The 16,535-nt window shown below is 43.0% G+C and overlaps 1 protein-coding gene and 1 pseudogene across 1 annotated transcript; one reads left to right on the plus strand and one right to left on the minus strand.

The window, feature by feature from the left end:
- Positions 1-1,349: 1,349 nt before the first annotated feature.
- Positions 1,350-16,535, minus strand: part of LOC109280960 (olfactory receptor 2AP1-like) — a 29,704-nt pseudogene continuing 14,518 nt past the window's right edge.
- On the plus strand, positions 9,065-11,793 carry LOC106739706 (olfactory receptor 10A4-like). Its single transcript, XM_059731831.1, has 2 exons — positions 9,065-9,172; positions 10,792-11,793. Exons 1-2 carry the CDS (start codon positions 9,065-9,067, stop codon positions 11,791-11,793), a joined length of 1,110 nt encoding a protein of 369 aa, XP_059587814.1.

Genomic DNA, 16,535 nt, shown 5'->3' on the forward strand with positions numbered 1-16,535 from the left:
TGATCATGGGATACCAGATTGAAGGCTTTTTTTAACGTCAAGATATATGACATCAATCTCTTCTCCCTTGTCCAGGTGATGGGTCACCTGGTCATAAAAGGAAATGAGATTGGTCAAGCATGACCTACCCGCAACAAACCCATACTTTGTATCCCTCAGGATATTGCCATCTGCTACCCTTTATAGGATGGCCTCTTTGATTATCTTTTACAAGACCTTCCCCAAGGTAAAGGTCTGCTAGTTCCCTGGAGAGCCATGGGGGCTGCTGTGCCTTTTTGCTGCCTTTCCTCCGCGATGGGATAGACTTTGCTTGCGCATCCAGGATTGGTCCAAGTGGAAATTTAATCCTGATTCCAGTATTTCATTAATTTTCATCTTCATTCAGATAGGAGGAGAACATTTATTTAAAAAATAAAAATAATATATATTCATATATTAAAATTGAGAAATTTTGACATGACTAAGCTTTATATTGTGAATCAAATTAAATGGAATACTTATCTTAACATTAACATTCATTAAACTATGGTGTAAAACAAAATAAATGTTTCAAATGAAAAACTATTCGTGTTAATGTTTTGGAATTAATTTTGGTCCATGTAAAGTGAGACTGTACTCTAATTGATAAAATTTCTTTTAGGCATCATTGTCTGAACATGGTGCCTTTTCAACAGTGCCTTTGATAAGCTCCATTTAGGGCTTATGTGCATGATTTTTTTTTTTCCATACACAGAAGACATAAATTGTCTTATAAGTGTTTGATTACGTGTGTTAAAGATTTTCTTGACAATTTCCAGCTGTGGTTTCTTCATCTATCACAGTCCTCCCATTAAGTCAGATGATTAGCCCTTTCTTTTGCAGATCTTTTCCCTGAGTTTCCTGCACAGCTATTGATTTAATACCACTGAAGTCAATGTGAGTATTAGCTGAATTAAAGATTGAATTCCCAGGCTCTCAATTGTTTGAAGCAGACATTATTTCTTAAAAGCAACAATAAACAATTATACATTAGACATAGACAAATAAACTGCTCTACAGGTGAAGATTAGGCAGTTGCAGACTGTAACGGCACCTCACTCTTTCACAGAGGGAGAACAGCTAAAGTCTTTTTTTTTCTTTAGCCAACACCTGCTCAAGGATGGATGCTGACAAACAGCAACCAAACATCCATTGGTATATTTAACCTCTCATGCACTCAGAGGTAAGTCTCCCTGGACTTGGTGAAGTTATCCAACATTTCTGTTACTCTTGTATACCAGCATAAGTGCCATGAAAGTGCCTAGGCAGAGTTTCACAACAGAATGAGGTTTTATTGTCTTTTCACTGCACTGTATAATATATAAATAAAAAGCAAAAACTAAAACAATATTTTAAATAAATATTTCATTTCTTGACTAAAGTGTCATATTTCATCCAAAATGTAGGAACATTTCATTGGAACAGGAAAAGCTAGACTTGAATTACAGTTTATTTAAAAATATTGACGTATATGCCTTTTAGCAATGAAATGACTCAGTGTTATTTCAACTTGAACTACTCTTATTCACATGGAGAGATTTATTTAGGGACAGTCTACAAATGAGGGAAATAATCAATCAGCAACTATCCAACCTAAAACTGAGAAGAAAAACAGTTTTCACTGAGATCCAGAACATTATTTATTTTTTTCAGGTGTGTCATGTGAGCAGAGCTTGGATAAACACAGTTTCTGCCAATCTTCCACATTTTAGATGGTGTCTATTTATTGAAATGTAAATGAAGAAGAAAGAGATGTCTGAGTTCCTATTGAAGTCATATATTTACATATAAACTTCTTCAGGGCCTCTTTCACTTCTTTGTTTCTCAAGCTGTAGATGATGGGATTAACCAAGGGAGTCAGAACAGAGTAGAACACAGAAAATGCCTTGCTCAGGTCTTCTGGCATGATAGCCTTTGGAAACAAATACACAATCATGATGGTCCCATAAAATATTGTTACCACAATGAGGTGAGAGGAACAAGTGGAAAATGCTTTCTGCCTGCCTGTAGAGGAAGGGATTCTCAGGATGGTGGCAATGATAAAAGAATAGGAGAGCGTTGTTAACAAAAATGGGGGCAAAGTGAATATTGAGACAAGTGTGAAAACTGTACGTTCCAGGAGGTGAGTATCACTGCAGGATAGCTGGATAATAGAAGGATAATCACAAAAGAAATGGTCTGTTTCCCTGCGGCCACAGAATGTTAATTGTGACATGAGAATGCTTGTAATAGTGCTAGCTATAAACCCACTTATCCAAGATCCAGTTGCCAGCCGAATGCAGAACCCACCATTCATGTGGGTGGCATAATGCAGTGGTTTACATATTGCTAAATACCGATCATAGGACATCATGGCTAGAAGGTAGCATTCTGTAGCTGCTAGAAAAGCAAAGAAAAAAAATTGAATGATGCAGCCTTGAGCAGAGATGGGGTCTGTCCGCTGTCATCAGGCTGGCCAGAACCCTGGGCAAGATGGTTGAAGTGTAGCAAGTCTCTAAACAGGACAAGTTCCCCAAGAAGAAGTACATGGGGGTGTGAAGATGCTGATCAGCTACAACCAATGTTATGATGAGAATGTTCCCAGACACAGTCACACAATAGATCATGAGGAATGCCAGAAAGAGAAGTGTCTGAAGTTCTGGGAGATCCCCAAATCCTAGAAGGATGAATTCTGTATTAATTGTTTGATTTCTCCAGCCTGTGTCTTCCATGGTAGCTTCCTAAGGAAACCGAAGAAATACCACATTAGCCTTTTTAGAGGATACATGTTTCCAGTTCTAGCACCTGAATCATTTTATTCTGCCTTTTCTTTCAGAGCTGTCACTTCCTACTCAAATGTATAATATTTGTCAAACTAAAGAAAAGATACTGGTATTCATTGTGAAAACTGTAGGAAAAAGGTACTAGAATTTCAGGTTAGGTATTGTGTCTAGATCTTAAATTTTCTTCTTTAAGCTTCATTCAATATTAAAATAAGAAGTACGCTGTGTTAACATGCATGTCTCAACATCTGGAGACAAACACTGACATGACTGCTACAGTAAGATAACTCTTAATTTTAGAGTAGTTCTGAAAAATGAGTGTCAAACTGATCTCACAAAGCAAAAATGAGTAACGCATGTAAATCATATTTAATTTTTGGGAAGTGACATTTAAGGGAATACTTAAACAAAAATAGTTTCTAGTTGTGAAACCTGATGGAACTAGTTGGTTTATAAGCTGAGAAATATATTTTTTTCTTTTTCCCTACACATGAAAATCATTTTGTGTCATACCAGTTTTCTTTTAGAAGAGATCTAAGCCCCTGGGCAGAAAGAAGCCAAAAGGAAGAGAAAATCTGAAGAGTGAGTAAAAAAGGTAGTTAGGACTGGAGGGATGACATTCAGTTATGCTCCCTGCCTGGCCTCTGTATGAAGAGATAAGTGCTAGCTTGTTCACACCCGGACCCAGTGTGAGGAGTTAAGCACCGGAATGTAGTTTTGAAATGGAGCCCTGAGAAATCAGAAAAGTTATAGAGGGATTCCTGGTTCCTGGACATACATATAGGTCTCCATTGTGATTTAAAAAACGAACTAAATGAAACCAGAACCCAACTGAAACCACAACCTCTGGCAATTCTGAAAACTCTACTAGAATCCTCTGTATACCTTTTTCACTCCTAAATATCTTCCAAAATATGGCCTTCACTCCCCCTCTTCCCCCCCACCCATTTAAGTCTATGTGTTGTTAGTGGGATGGGAGTGTGGGGGTGGGGTGCAGAAGGAAGAGGACTGGGGAGGGGAGCTAGGTATAATGAAAATTAGTTCAGTACTGCTTGTGAGATGCCATGGAGATACCTCAGGAGGAAGAATATTAAACACTTCCTGAGGTCTTTTCACTTGCTAAAGGCCTGATCCTACACCAAGATTCTCATTATTACTACAACTCACTTGACATCTGAGTAGTCAGAGAGCACAGCTCATTGGAAAATGGATACAAAAGAGTACAACACTGATTCATTCCTGACTGCACTATGTCTGCAAAGTGTTCACAAACCTACCCAGTGAGAGCATAACATTGGGAAGGGAAAGTAGATGAGAAACACTGAAAAGTTTATTTTCATTGGGTGCCTGCAGTTGTGTTAAAACAGTTAGAAATCCCAGTTTACCTCTTGATCAGGAGCAGTTCCACTATCCTTTTCCTCTCTCCACTTTTTTGTAAAAAACAATTTGTGTTCCAGAAGGGCACCTTGGCACCGGTCTCTCATCCATAGATTTGTCTTTCCTTTGAGAGAGAGAGAATATCACCCCTGATTCAATATTTATTTCACAGATGTAATAGCAATCCCTCCCTTGACATAGAGGCTAGATGACATTTGAATTACCAAACTAGAAGTGTAAATGTTTATTTGGGAATGGTAAAACAACGTGATTAGTACAATCAAATTTGCAGTCCCATAGGGAAAGTGATGAAGACTGAAAAAAATATTCTGTCATCATAGATAATGAGTCACAAGTGTAACAATTGTGTTGACAATTGTGAATTACCAATAAATCAACAGTATACCAACAGCAAATCAGTAAATCAACAACCACAGCAACAAAGTCCTAGGGCAGAAGCTCATGTGTCTAGTTCCTCTTAGTTTGCCCCTAAGAAGAGTTGGGATGCAAGTGTTGAGAGGGACCTGGGGGGTCAGCCTGACTGCCTGGGGCTGCTCTGAGCTAGCTCAACATGCTGCCGAGGGGCTGACTGGGCATGAGGTTGACCCAGTGCAGCATCTATACATACAGTGATGAGGAGTAAAAAACTGAGCTACAGGATAGTATTTGTATTTGTACTTGTATTTACAAGTAATACCCTGCTGTCCAGTTAATTAGAAGGGCCGATAGCTGAGCCGGGGGGTCTAGGGTCCACCCCCCAGCACGCTTCCCGTGGACCGGAAGTGGACCAGAATTACTTCTGGTCCACTTCCAGGTTCACTGCTGAGCATGCGCAGGGCCCCCCCCCCACTTCTGTGGGACACTCTATGCACCCCAGCATCGCAGCATTCACAAGATCTTACCTTTTTGTTTTCTAAAATAAAGCTTATAACACACTTGTACATATGGACAGAACAGTTCTTTTATTGGAAAGCAAAGCACATTCAACTGAAGTAGTATTTTACAAATGCATATATACGCCACCTGGGAAAGAAATACATAGGTATCCTTTAGGCAATAGGAGTCAGTTCCTTCCAATTTCACTTTACCTTTTATTGCATCATTTCCTTGTTATGTTGACATTTACATAGTAATGTCATTTCTAAAGTGGTCTGTTTTAAAGTCATTCATGATAATGTAAAAACAAGGTTCACAAGGTCATGGACATTATCTTTAAAAAATATGACAGATGTGGGGAAATTGGAGATAGTCCTTACACAGGCAAGAAAATAATACAGGGGTTGGAAAGCTGTTTGAATAAAGATTAAGAAAACTAGACATGTTTACTTGGGATAAAATTGGATTAAAGGGAAACATGAAAAGTTTTCCAGTATTTAAAAGACTGCCACAAAGGAGAAGGAAAACAACTGCTCCTCCTTGCTGAGAAAGGCAGAACACAGCAATAGCTTTAAAGTGTAGCAAAGTAGATCTAGACTAGATCTCAGAGTGGGAGGCGGGCAGGAGATTTTTTACTATAAGAACAGTAAGATAGAGAAATTACCCTGGGAAGTTGTAAAATCTCTTTCACTGGAGGTTTTCAACAGGAGGGTGGATACACATTTGACAGATATTTAGGAATAGCATCCCAGCAAGGGTTTGTAACAGATGACACCGAGGTCTATTCCAAACCTATGGGAGCCTACACACATGCATCAAGGCTGCTGCCAGAACAGACTTGATTAATTGAGATTGCTGGAGCCTGGTAATTACTGTGCTCCAGGAGACTCCAGTATCATGTATATGAGCATCCCCCTGCTGAAAAATGTCAGCAGAGGCATTAATTTTAACTGAATTTCATTCAATGTGTGTGGCCCCACCACCATTTGTCAATGTAGAGATGCTGATTAGGGGTGTGCAAAATGGGCCCTATTAGATTCAGATTCAGCCCAAATCGGAGACAGTGATTTGATGTGTTGATTTGGATCACTGTCCCTGATTTGATTCAGCCGAATCCAAATCTGAAAATGAAATGCTGCTTTGGAGAATCAGTGATTTGGACATAGGCACAGCTTTAAATGTTTTTTCTACATGCTTTGAGGTATCAGGCACAGCTAATGAATGCTGTGATGCTGGGATGGATGGAGTGTCCCACAGGAGTGTGGGGGCCCCTCTACATGCTCGGTGATGAACCTGGAAGTGGACCAGAAGTACTTCCAGTCCACTTCTGGGTCCTCTGGGGAGCGCACTGGGCCCCCCCTCTGCACCCGCAGGCTCAGTGATTGGTCGCGGGGGGACCCTGCATGCCCCCCCCCAGACCCAGGAGGCACCATTTGCCAAGCTGCGGGGGGTGGGGGGGAGGGGAGGCCTCCCTGTGCACTCCCCGGCAGACCCAGAAGTGCTTCTGGTCCACTTCTTGGACTGCTACCAAGCATATTGGGGAGCCCCCCGACACAGTTCTGTGGGATGCTCCACCTGCCCCAACATTGCAGTATTCACAAGCTACCTGGTACCTAGAGGTATCTAGAAAAAACATTTAAAGCTGTGCCTATGTCCAAATCATCAAATCTTTCCAAATGCCTCTGAATTGATTCAGAGGGTTCCGATTCGATTCATAGAGATTAAAGGGTCCTCTGATTCGATTCAGATTGAGATTCAGAGATTCAGCCACCGAATTGGGCTGAATCTCCGCCAAATTGAATTAGGGACTGAAGCTTCGCACATCCCCAATGCTGTTACATGTGACACTCCAGGCACTTTAACTAGAGCGGTTCTCAGAGCCGCTTTAAGTAAATCGGCCCCTCTCTCCATCTCCTGGAGGACATGTATAAATGTCCTATGATTCTGTGGAATTCCTTTTAATGGCAATCTGTCCGAAACTTAGATCTTGAGAGATTTTGTCTGTCTGAATCTTAGTTTCTGAGAGTTCATTATAACAGAGACCATGTTATTCTCTGTTTGCCATGCAGCTAGCAGAGTGGATTGATAACCTCTGATGACCACTATGAAGTGCTACAATACCAGGAAAATAAATACATAAAAACATGTCCTCCCCAAAGGAGTGGCATAATGTGACATAATGTAGTTGTTAAGACTATATCTGGGAGTACTATCACATTGGAAATGTCCTTAGGAATCTTCATGATTAATGGCATTCCGAAAAGTCTCTCTGCATTGGTCTAGATAGGACATCATAGTCAACACCAAATAGTGTTTTAGGAAATTCATTGTAAGGAGGCTTAAAGCAGAAATAGTATACGTGTTACTTCAGATGACTGTGGACTATCCTTCCCTACCTTCTTTTTGGACAACAGAAAAATCTGTCAGAATTTAAAAAATGCCCTCTCAGACTACAACAGAAGTCACAGGGCCCCTTTTAGAGAGAGAAAAGAGAGAGAGCAAAGGGCATGTCTGAAGAAGCTGAATCTATCTAGGTCAATATTACGTGCAGGTAGTACTTTAAGGATCTCTCTACATCAGTTCCATGGCACACTTGAGATCAGTGCCAAGATGCCCATTCCACAAATCTATTCCCCACATTTGCCAGATTTAGAAATGAGTCAGTGACCTTGACATGGAGTACCTCAATCCATGATACTAGAAGCCTTTTTCTCCACCATGCTTTCAGAGAGGAAGGTTTCAGTACTTCTTCATTACCCCAAATCCAGGGTTGGCATGTGTATACCATGTGAGCAGAGATGGGCAAAGCATAATGCCCTGAGGTAATTAAGACTTATCTTTGAACGTATATAAAAAATACAGTGTAATTATTCTAAATTCCACTTTCTTTCTCAGCTTTATTTCAAATGTTAAATAAAGTCCTTTGATTGGTACCCGTCATCACAATAACATTGGTCACATATACCTTAAAAGAGGAACTTAGGGAATAGGTCACCAGTGTTACGGGTGAACATTTTCTGTCCTTTCATAAGATAAAGACCAGGGAACTCCTTCCTGGTGTTTGATGTGTTTTAGTGGTCCTTTCTGAAAAAGAAGCCAGCAAGCTGACTCTTGTGCATATTGATTAGGAAGGACAGGACTTGTGGACTTCAACACAGTGCTTTCCTCCTTACTCAGGTTCATAAGCGAGGAGACAGTCAGCAGGAGACTATTGAATCCTATACGTTATCCTATGTCCCAGAAAATTCAGGGTTGCCTCAAACCAAATATTGCTCACTTTCTCACACAGGACAATCTATACCTTGTTTCTGGGGATTGTCACACATATTACTCCTAGGAAGGCACATTTTCTTTGGTTACCACATCCTTACCTTGATACTCACAGTTTTCACTGTCTTTCATTGTCAGTATTACATTTCTGGTTTACCACTTCACCACTCTCAATAATTGCATGCAATCCATTGTGAGTGGCAAGATAACAGGTACAACAGATGTGGGCTGCCACCCCACAACTGTGCTGCTGTTGGTTGTGACCATTTCACAATCATCAGAACTATCCATTCCACGTTACAATTCTGACTAATTATTTATGACATTTCTAATCTATCTCTTTCCCACTGTGATTCAACATTCAACTGAGCTAATCCTGCTAGGAATCTGCCTTCTTTGTGTTATCTCATCCACTTCAGTATTTCACCTGCATTTCTAGTGCACTTTAACACCGCTGTCACTTCTTTCACACCACCCTTTCTTTATGGAACGTTAGGGTACGTAAGGTTTGTTCTGTTTTATTTCACAATTGTCAGAAGTATCCATTCCACAATAGTTTTTGCTAATTATCTATGAGGGTGGAGTATTTCCATTTTCTTTCCCTTCCCATCTGGGACTTGATGTTTGATTGCCCTACTATGCACTTTCATCATCTGCAATTAAATATATTAGGATTCCTTTGACGTGCCAATTAGTAAAACCACATTCTCTGCAGCATAAATACTGAATCAGAAGGGACACATGCTCTCTCATAAAAATGCATGACAGAGAATGAGAGAGCATTGCCAGAACATCATCTGGAACACACATTTGACTTTGCAGAGGAGTGGAAAGAAGATGGATTGTGGAATCTGTTCCCCAGTGAAAAGGTAAACTCTGAGATCTCCCTCCCTTTCTGCGACAACCACAAACAGACAGTGGGGACACATTAGTCACCTCATCTAGTCTACCCTCCTTTCCCAATAGCAGACTTACACATTGTAGGAGTCTCTCATACGGACCGGGAGGTCATTAATGAATTAGTATTGTACATGATTTTCCATCCATTGTATAGCGAACTGCCTACTTGGTCTGCTGACACGCCAACTGTATCGGGAGAATACTAAGAATCTTGGTGCAAGATCAGGTACCTGAAATGATGTCAGTAAATATTTTATATCTTTCTTCTTGGTGTATCTTCATGGTGTCTTTCAGTTCTTAATTGATTTTTTTTAATAACATTTCCCTACATACCCAGAAATGGATGAGATGGATCTATGACAGAGAGAGCATAAAAGTCATATTTTGAAAGGAAAATGAACCAGACAGGCATCTATCTGTACCTCCAAAAATGCAAACTCTTCTGAAAATTTGGTCCCAATACATTTACCCAAGTACAATAGGAGTCTGTGACAGCTAACAGAATGAAGGTGGCTTACGCTTCCTCCTCACCCTGCATTGTGCTGTGGATAAAGGTCAGAGTAAATTTTCTGAGAGGCGCTCAGAGATTATGACATCGACAAACTTTATCCCTCTTAAATTGTGCTAGAGATTTGGGCTACTCAGTTCCTCTTGTTTCTTCCTTCTCTCCTTTTGAGCAGTCCTGCACATGAACACTCTTTTCTCCCCCTTCATATTATTGTTACCTACCCTCCACTCACCTTTCTCCAGCTGTCATCCTTTAAGATATGAAGACCCAGGTCACCCCTTCATTTCCCGTAGCCTCCTACACTCATCCTTAATGATTTTCAAGTGGAAGACCCACCTGACCCTTTGGTTGCACCCTTGTTCCCTCTCTTGTGTTTGTGCATCCTGTATTTTCCCTTGTCTTATCAACAAGCTTGTTTTAATGGTCAGGTAATACCAGCAGCCACTATTATATGGCCTTTAAATCTCATTTAAATATCTTTTTCCTGAAACTTTTTGTGTCACTCTTTTGTTACCTATTGATAGCCTTCTGGGTTCTTTTATGCAACGGGTTGGTGTTCTTTTTAAGGCATTTCTCTGAACCACTGTGAAAGATACTTAATGAAAAAAAGGATTTTTATGTGCATCTAGAAGCTCTTGTGACTAACAAATATCTGTTCTTCTGTTGGTATTTTTGAAAGCATTACTAAAACATAGCAAAGAACATTTCAGTTTTAGGGTGTTTGCTTCAGTGTAATTTATTTGTCTTCTACCTTGGGAATATGGCGCTACATGCATTTCTAAAAAATATTAGAAATAAGAGACATTTCATTGTAGTGGGGTTATGATTAAGAAAAAAGGCAATTTAAGATTCTCCAGTTGCTGGAACTGGAAAGATGAATGTTAATTTTTATTTCCTACTACAGGAAGTGGCATAAAAAGGCATATGTGACTACAAAATTTAGATTGTCAGCAACTTCTTGCATCACGTGGGGTATTTGGAATAGCTATGGTGCATTGACGGGATGAAGTAAACATTACTGTAGGAAATATATATTTATCTTCCTAAAAAGCAGTTTTTTTCTTTGTTCAATTTTCTTAGTTAGATCTCATGGCAGACAGAGGCTGGGAAAATCAAACAATTAAGACAGAATTCATCCTTCTGGGATTTCAGTATCTTCCTACACTTCAGGTCCTTCTTTTTCTGGTGTTACTTTTGATCTACATAATGACTATGTCTGGCAACATCCTCATCATTGCATTGGTTGCAACTGATCGGCACCTGCACACTCCCATGTACTTCTTCCTGGGGAATTTGTCCTGCTTGGAGACCTTCTACACTTCAACCATCTTGCCCAGGGTGCTGGCCAGCCTACTGACTGGGGACAGAACCATCTCTGGTCGATGCTGCATCACGCAGCTGTATTTTTTTGCTTTTCTAGCAGCTACTGAATGCTATCTTTTAGCCATGATGTCCTATGATCGGTATTTAGCAATATGTAAACCACTGCATTATACAAATCATATGAATGGTGTGCTCTGCATTCAGCTGGCAGCTGGGTCTTGGGTAAGTGGGTGTTTGGCTAGTACGATCACAAATATTTTGATGTCAAAATTAACATTCTGTGGTCCCAAGGAAATAGACCATTTCTTTTGTGATTTTCCCTCAATAATCCACCTATCTTGTAGTGATACCCATCTCCTAGAACTTATAGTTTACACATTTGCTGCTATATTTACCTTGCCTCCCTTTCTATTAACGCTTCTTTCCTATGCCTATATCATTGTTACCATTTTAAGAATGCCTTCCACTATGGGCAGGCACAAGGCATTTTCCACCTGCTCTTCTCACCTTATTGTGGTGACACTTTTTTATGGGACTATCATGTTAGTGTATTTGTTGCCCAAAACTGTCATGCTTAGAGACCTGAGCAAAATATTCTCTGTCTTTTACTCCGTCGTGACTCCCTTGGTTAATCCCATCATCTACAGCTTGAGAAACAAAGAGGTCAAGGAGGCCCTGAAGAAGGTCATCCATAAATTTATGACTGTACAAGGATATTGGATCAGTTTTCTTTTGAGGTTTATTTTAAAGAGAAATTAAAAACATATAAGATGAGGCAAAAACATTATGAACTGAATCTCTGGTGACACGATGTATCTTGAAGAAAAGAAATGATACTGTGGTCTAGATGAATGAGCTTTTAAGTTTTAGGATGGATATTAGATGGTTTTCTTTGTGTTGGTTGAATGTCAGCCATTGAATACTCAATAGCTAAACTTTAAAAAATATGTATTTGAATGACTCATTTCTAGGCTAAAATTAATTTAAGTTATAATTCCTGTACAAGTTATTTTAATTTCCAAATAATGGTTCTGTAATTTGAATTAAATATGATATTTAAAAAAACAAAGAAGATACAATAGGGGTTTTTTTAATCATTGTTATTGTTTGTTATAATCAGTTTTATTATTATAAAACCTAGATAATGAATAGGAGTGTGCAAAGTGGGCCCTATTCGATTCAGATTTGGATTTGGCCTGAATCATGGACAGTGATTCGATTTGTTGATTTGGATCACTGTTCCCGATTCACAAATTTCAGATTTCACATACATTAGGGCTGGAAGAGACCTTGGAAGATCATCGAGTCCAGCCCCCTGCCCCAGGGGCAGGAAGTCAGCTGGGGTCACAGGATCCCTGCAAGATAAACATTCAGTTTTTTCCTGAAGGCATTCAGAGTAGGTGCTTGAACCACCTCCGGTGGCAGGCTATTCCAGACCTTGGGGGCTTGGACAGTAAAGAAATGATTTCTTTCGTCCAGCCTAAAACGGTCTTGCAGGAGTTTATAACCATTTGACCTTGTTATCCCTTGAGGGGCTCTGGTGAACAATTGTTCCCCCAGATCCTGGTGAGCACCCCTGATAAACTTATAGGCAGTCACCAGATCACCCCTAAGCCTGTGCTTTTCCAGGCTGAAGAGTCCCATAGCTCTCAGCCTGTCGTCGTAAGGTCTGTTTTCCTGACCTCTGATCGTGTGCGTGGCTCTTCTCTGGACTGTCTCAAGCTTCTCCACATCCTTTCTGAATTGTGGAGCCCAAAACTGGATGCAGTACTCCAGCTGTGGCCTCACCAAGGCCAAATACAATGGGAGAATGATGTCCTGGGATTTACTTGAGAAGCAACTATGGATGCAAGCCAGCATTTTGCTTGCTTTCCTAGCTGCAGCATCACATTGAAGGCTCACGTTCATCTTGTGGTCAATCATGACCCCCAAGTCCCTTTCATTTGGAGTGCTAGCCAGCGTAGCACTGCCGAGCCTATAAGCACGCTGCAGGTATTTCCTTCCAAGGTGGAGAGCCTTGTGTTTTTCAGTGTTAAACACCATCAGGTTCTCATCTGCCCATTTCCTGAGCCTGTCAAGATCTGCCTGGAGAGCTACACCCCTGCCTTTTTGTCCACTCAATCCCTCCTGTATAGGGTATAGCCATCTATACCTGTGGCCCAATCATGGGTGGAGTCCCACCAGGTCTCTGTTATCCCTAAGACATCATAGTTATTTGCATTTAGCAGGAAGACAAGTTCCTCCTGTTTGTTCCCCAAGCTCCTAGTATTTGTGCATAGGCACAGAAGTGTCCCCTTGGGGGTCCTTGCTTTGCCTACAGTTCATTCCAGGGCTGGGGCGGGGTGGACTCCTTTAAGTGCCTTGGTCTGCTGGCTTTGCAAGGGTTGCTCAGTGGGCCAGCCGTGGCGGTAGTCCCATCCTCCGGCAGGCTTAGTTTAAAGCCTGGTGGAGCAGGTCAGCCAGTCTGGCTGAGAAGAGCCTCCTCCCCAATGGAGACAGGTGGAGGCCATCTCTTCCCAGCAGCTCGCTGCCTCTCTCACCAAAGAGTGGGCTGTGGTCACAGAAGCCAAAGCCTTCCTGATGACACCAGCACCGCAGTCTTTGGTTCACTACCTGGATTCTCCTCTCCCCATCACCCCATAGCCCAAGACTGGGAGGATCAAACAAAACACCACCTGCACCCCCAGACCCTTTAGCCCTTCTCCCAAATTCCTGTAGCGCCTCATGACTTGCTGGGAGCACTTCAAGCCATGTCACTGATGCCCACATGGATGAGGAGCATGGGATAGTGGTCAGTGGGCTGGAGGAGCTTAGGGATCTTCTCTGTAATGTCTCAGATGTGGGCTCCTGGGAAGCAGCAGACTTCCAGGGCTAAGGGGTCGGAGCAGCAGATTGCCCCCTCAGTCCCCCTCAGGATGGAGTCTCCCATGACAAACACTTTGCATATTGTCTTGGGAAGAGCGCGGGCGGTAGCTACAGTAAAGCCCATGTTGCCTGCAGGAGCTAGCAACTCAGCAAGCTCTGCTGGGGCTGCAAGAGGTTTGTACCTGGTGCAAAGCTCCAGCAGGGCAGGCACCTTGGTGTGGCGGGCCTTGGGGCCCTTGACCACCTTGGTCCATCCTGTGGGCTGGACAGAATGGGAGGTCCCCGAGTCCTCCCTTTTCCTGGAGGGAGATTATGGTCTACCCTCCATCTCCTGGGGGAGGAGGGCCTGGCAGTAGGAGTCTATTTCCTGCTCACAGACCCTAATGGCATGCAGTCTCTGGACTGTGGCCTGGAGCTCCTCCAGCTGGCGTGCTAGAGATCCCACAAGGGAGCAAACCCCACAAGGAGAGATGGCCATGCTCTCAGGACCCAGAGCCTGAAAAAGAGACAGGCAGCTCCTGCAGCCGAGAGCCAGGGGCTCCATCTGGGTAGAGGCCTCTGAGGAGCTGGGGGGGCAGTTGGGAGTCACGCTCCATGGCAGTTGGGGGTCGCTGGGGGGCTTCAGGGTGTGGGGGTGCAGCAGACTTTCACCCCCACACATCTCGCGCCGCTCCCGGAGCATAACTGGGTTTTTGTTGTTGTTGGCGGATCCTTTTAAACTACACGCATGTGCTGTGGGCCCGCCACTGACTCCAAGTTACTCCTGGGCAAGGTGAGGCCCTGCCTGGGATTTGGGGAGACCCTGCCCTGCTGGAGGGGGGCTGGAGAGTACCTCCTCTCCTCCTCGACTCTCTCCCTGGGGGGCTGGGCCATGCAGGGGCCGGGGTGGGGTGAGACCTTCCCGGGTTCCAGCTTAGCTGCCTCCCTGTGGCTAAGTTGGGGTTAGACCCTCCCACCAGAGGCCTTACCCACCTCCGGCTGCTGCTGGGGGTCTGCGGGGGTGACCCTCTCCATGCAGGGTCATAGAAATCGCCAGCTAATAGTAACCCAAAAATAAAGCTAACAATCCTTGATGGGAAAGCAGACAGAAACAAAAATAATATTTCACAATGGGAGCAAAGGCAGATAAAGGCTTCAGCAGAATAGAAACCTGGAGTATTTTTCATTTCCTTGCCTTGCATTCAAGTTTTCATCCTGTGAAGTCCTGTGTGGTTACTGATGAGCAATGGCATCCCATGTGGAAAGAAGACATGCACAGGCCTCTTGCTCCAATATCAAGTCCCACAGTGATTGGTGAATGGTGAAGGGGGCAGACGCTAGCAATTAGTAGAAGCCCCTAGTCACGGATCTGCACAGAGACAGTGACTGTATGATGGCTGTGTCGTACTTGGGACTGGGACAGGTGTGCAATTTGGCAGCTGCCGTTATGCTGTACTAAGGCAGAGCTGGACAACTTTGAGCAGGGTTCATACTGGACCAGGTAGACATAACTACCTACTACATATATGGAATTTTAGTTAAGACCCCGATTTTGAGTGTGGCAAATCCAAACTATAGCACAGATGGAGGCATGTCCTATCTACAATTGTAGTGATTGCATCAAAGGCCTGCACCAGGCTACTAACAATGCCTTGCCATGGACATCAAATCTAAAACTGTCACTCAAGGCTAATCCCTTAGTGCTGTTATTTATAGGTTGTTTATAGTTTGTTCCGTGATTCAGTTGCTGTACTCTGTATGAATGTATCACAAAGCAACACATGGAAGGGATTCAATGTTTAGTGCTTGAAAAACCCTGCTCAAAAACATCATCTCCAGCAGTGCCTTGGAGAGAAACTTGCCAACTTCCCTGATTGCTCTTGACACCACTGATCACTCGAGAAAGAGTGAGACCTTCAAAAAAGGCATGCATGAGGTGTGCCAAAAATCACCAGGCTCCTCCACAAAGAAACATCAGGACTGGCTTGATGAAAATTATAGGGAAATTCATCCTTTCATTGATAGAAAAAGAAGAGCCTTCAAACTTGAAAGAAGAACATTATCTCCAAATAGATGAACCTGCCTTAGTGATATTCAGTATAGATCATTCACTCTTTGGTCCCTTCCACAGGGCCAGTTTTGTACACATAGGTGAAGAATAGATTTCCTCTTTTGTGTGTGTTAGAAAAAGACTCCAGTGACAAGGTATTTAATCTATAACATGTAATAAAAAGAGGGATAGTGTATACCAGTGCTGCAAATCCTTTATGAAATCTGCTCTGGGCTCACATATGGGCTCCACAGAAGAGGAGCTGCTTTCGTTTGGTTTAGCACAGGCTTGTCCAACCTACGGCCCGCGGGCTGCCATGCGACCCGCCAAGCCATTTTCTCTGGCCCGAGGTCCCTCACTCAGGACAGACAGGTGGGGGAGGGGAGCTGCTAACCCCCATGGGGCCAGGCTCATAACGTGAGCCAGGTCCCACCACTGCTGCCCCGAGGGCTGCGTGGACGGGGCTGCCCCAGCTGTGCCTGACAGGACGAGCTGGGGACAGTGCCTGCTACTTCTCTCTGGCTCCACCCCTTGCCCCTGGCGTCCAGCTCACCTCCTGGGATCCGCCAGGCTCAGCGGCCATGGGGTGGGAACGGGGTTTGGCGCC

Source organism: Alligator mississippiensis, chromosome 7 (genome assembly GCF_030867095.1).
Source record: "Alligator mississippiensis isolate rAllMis1 chromosome 7, rAllMis1, whole genome shotgun sequence".
NCBI classification, from domain to species: domain Eukaryota; kingdom Metazoa; phylum Chordata; order Crocodylia; family Alligatoridae; genus Alligator; species Alligator mississippiensis.

Bases quoted from the DNA above. Each gene is read 5' to 3' on its own strand.
- LOC106739706 (XM_059731831.1), top strand. From the start codon at position 9,065: ATGACAGAGAATGAGAGAGCATTGCCAGAACATCATCTGGAACACACA. The intron at 9,173-10,791 runs GTAAACTCTGAG...CAATTTTCTTAG, and splicing joins ATCTGTTCCCCAGTGAAAAG to TTAGATCTCATGGCAGACAG.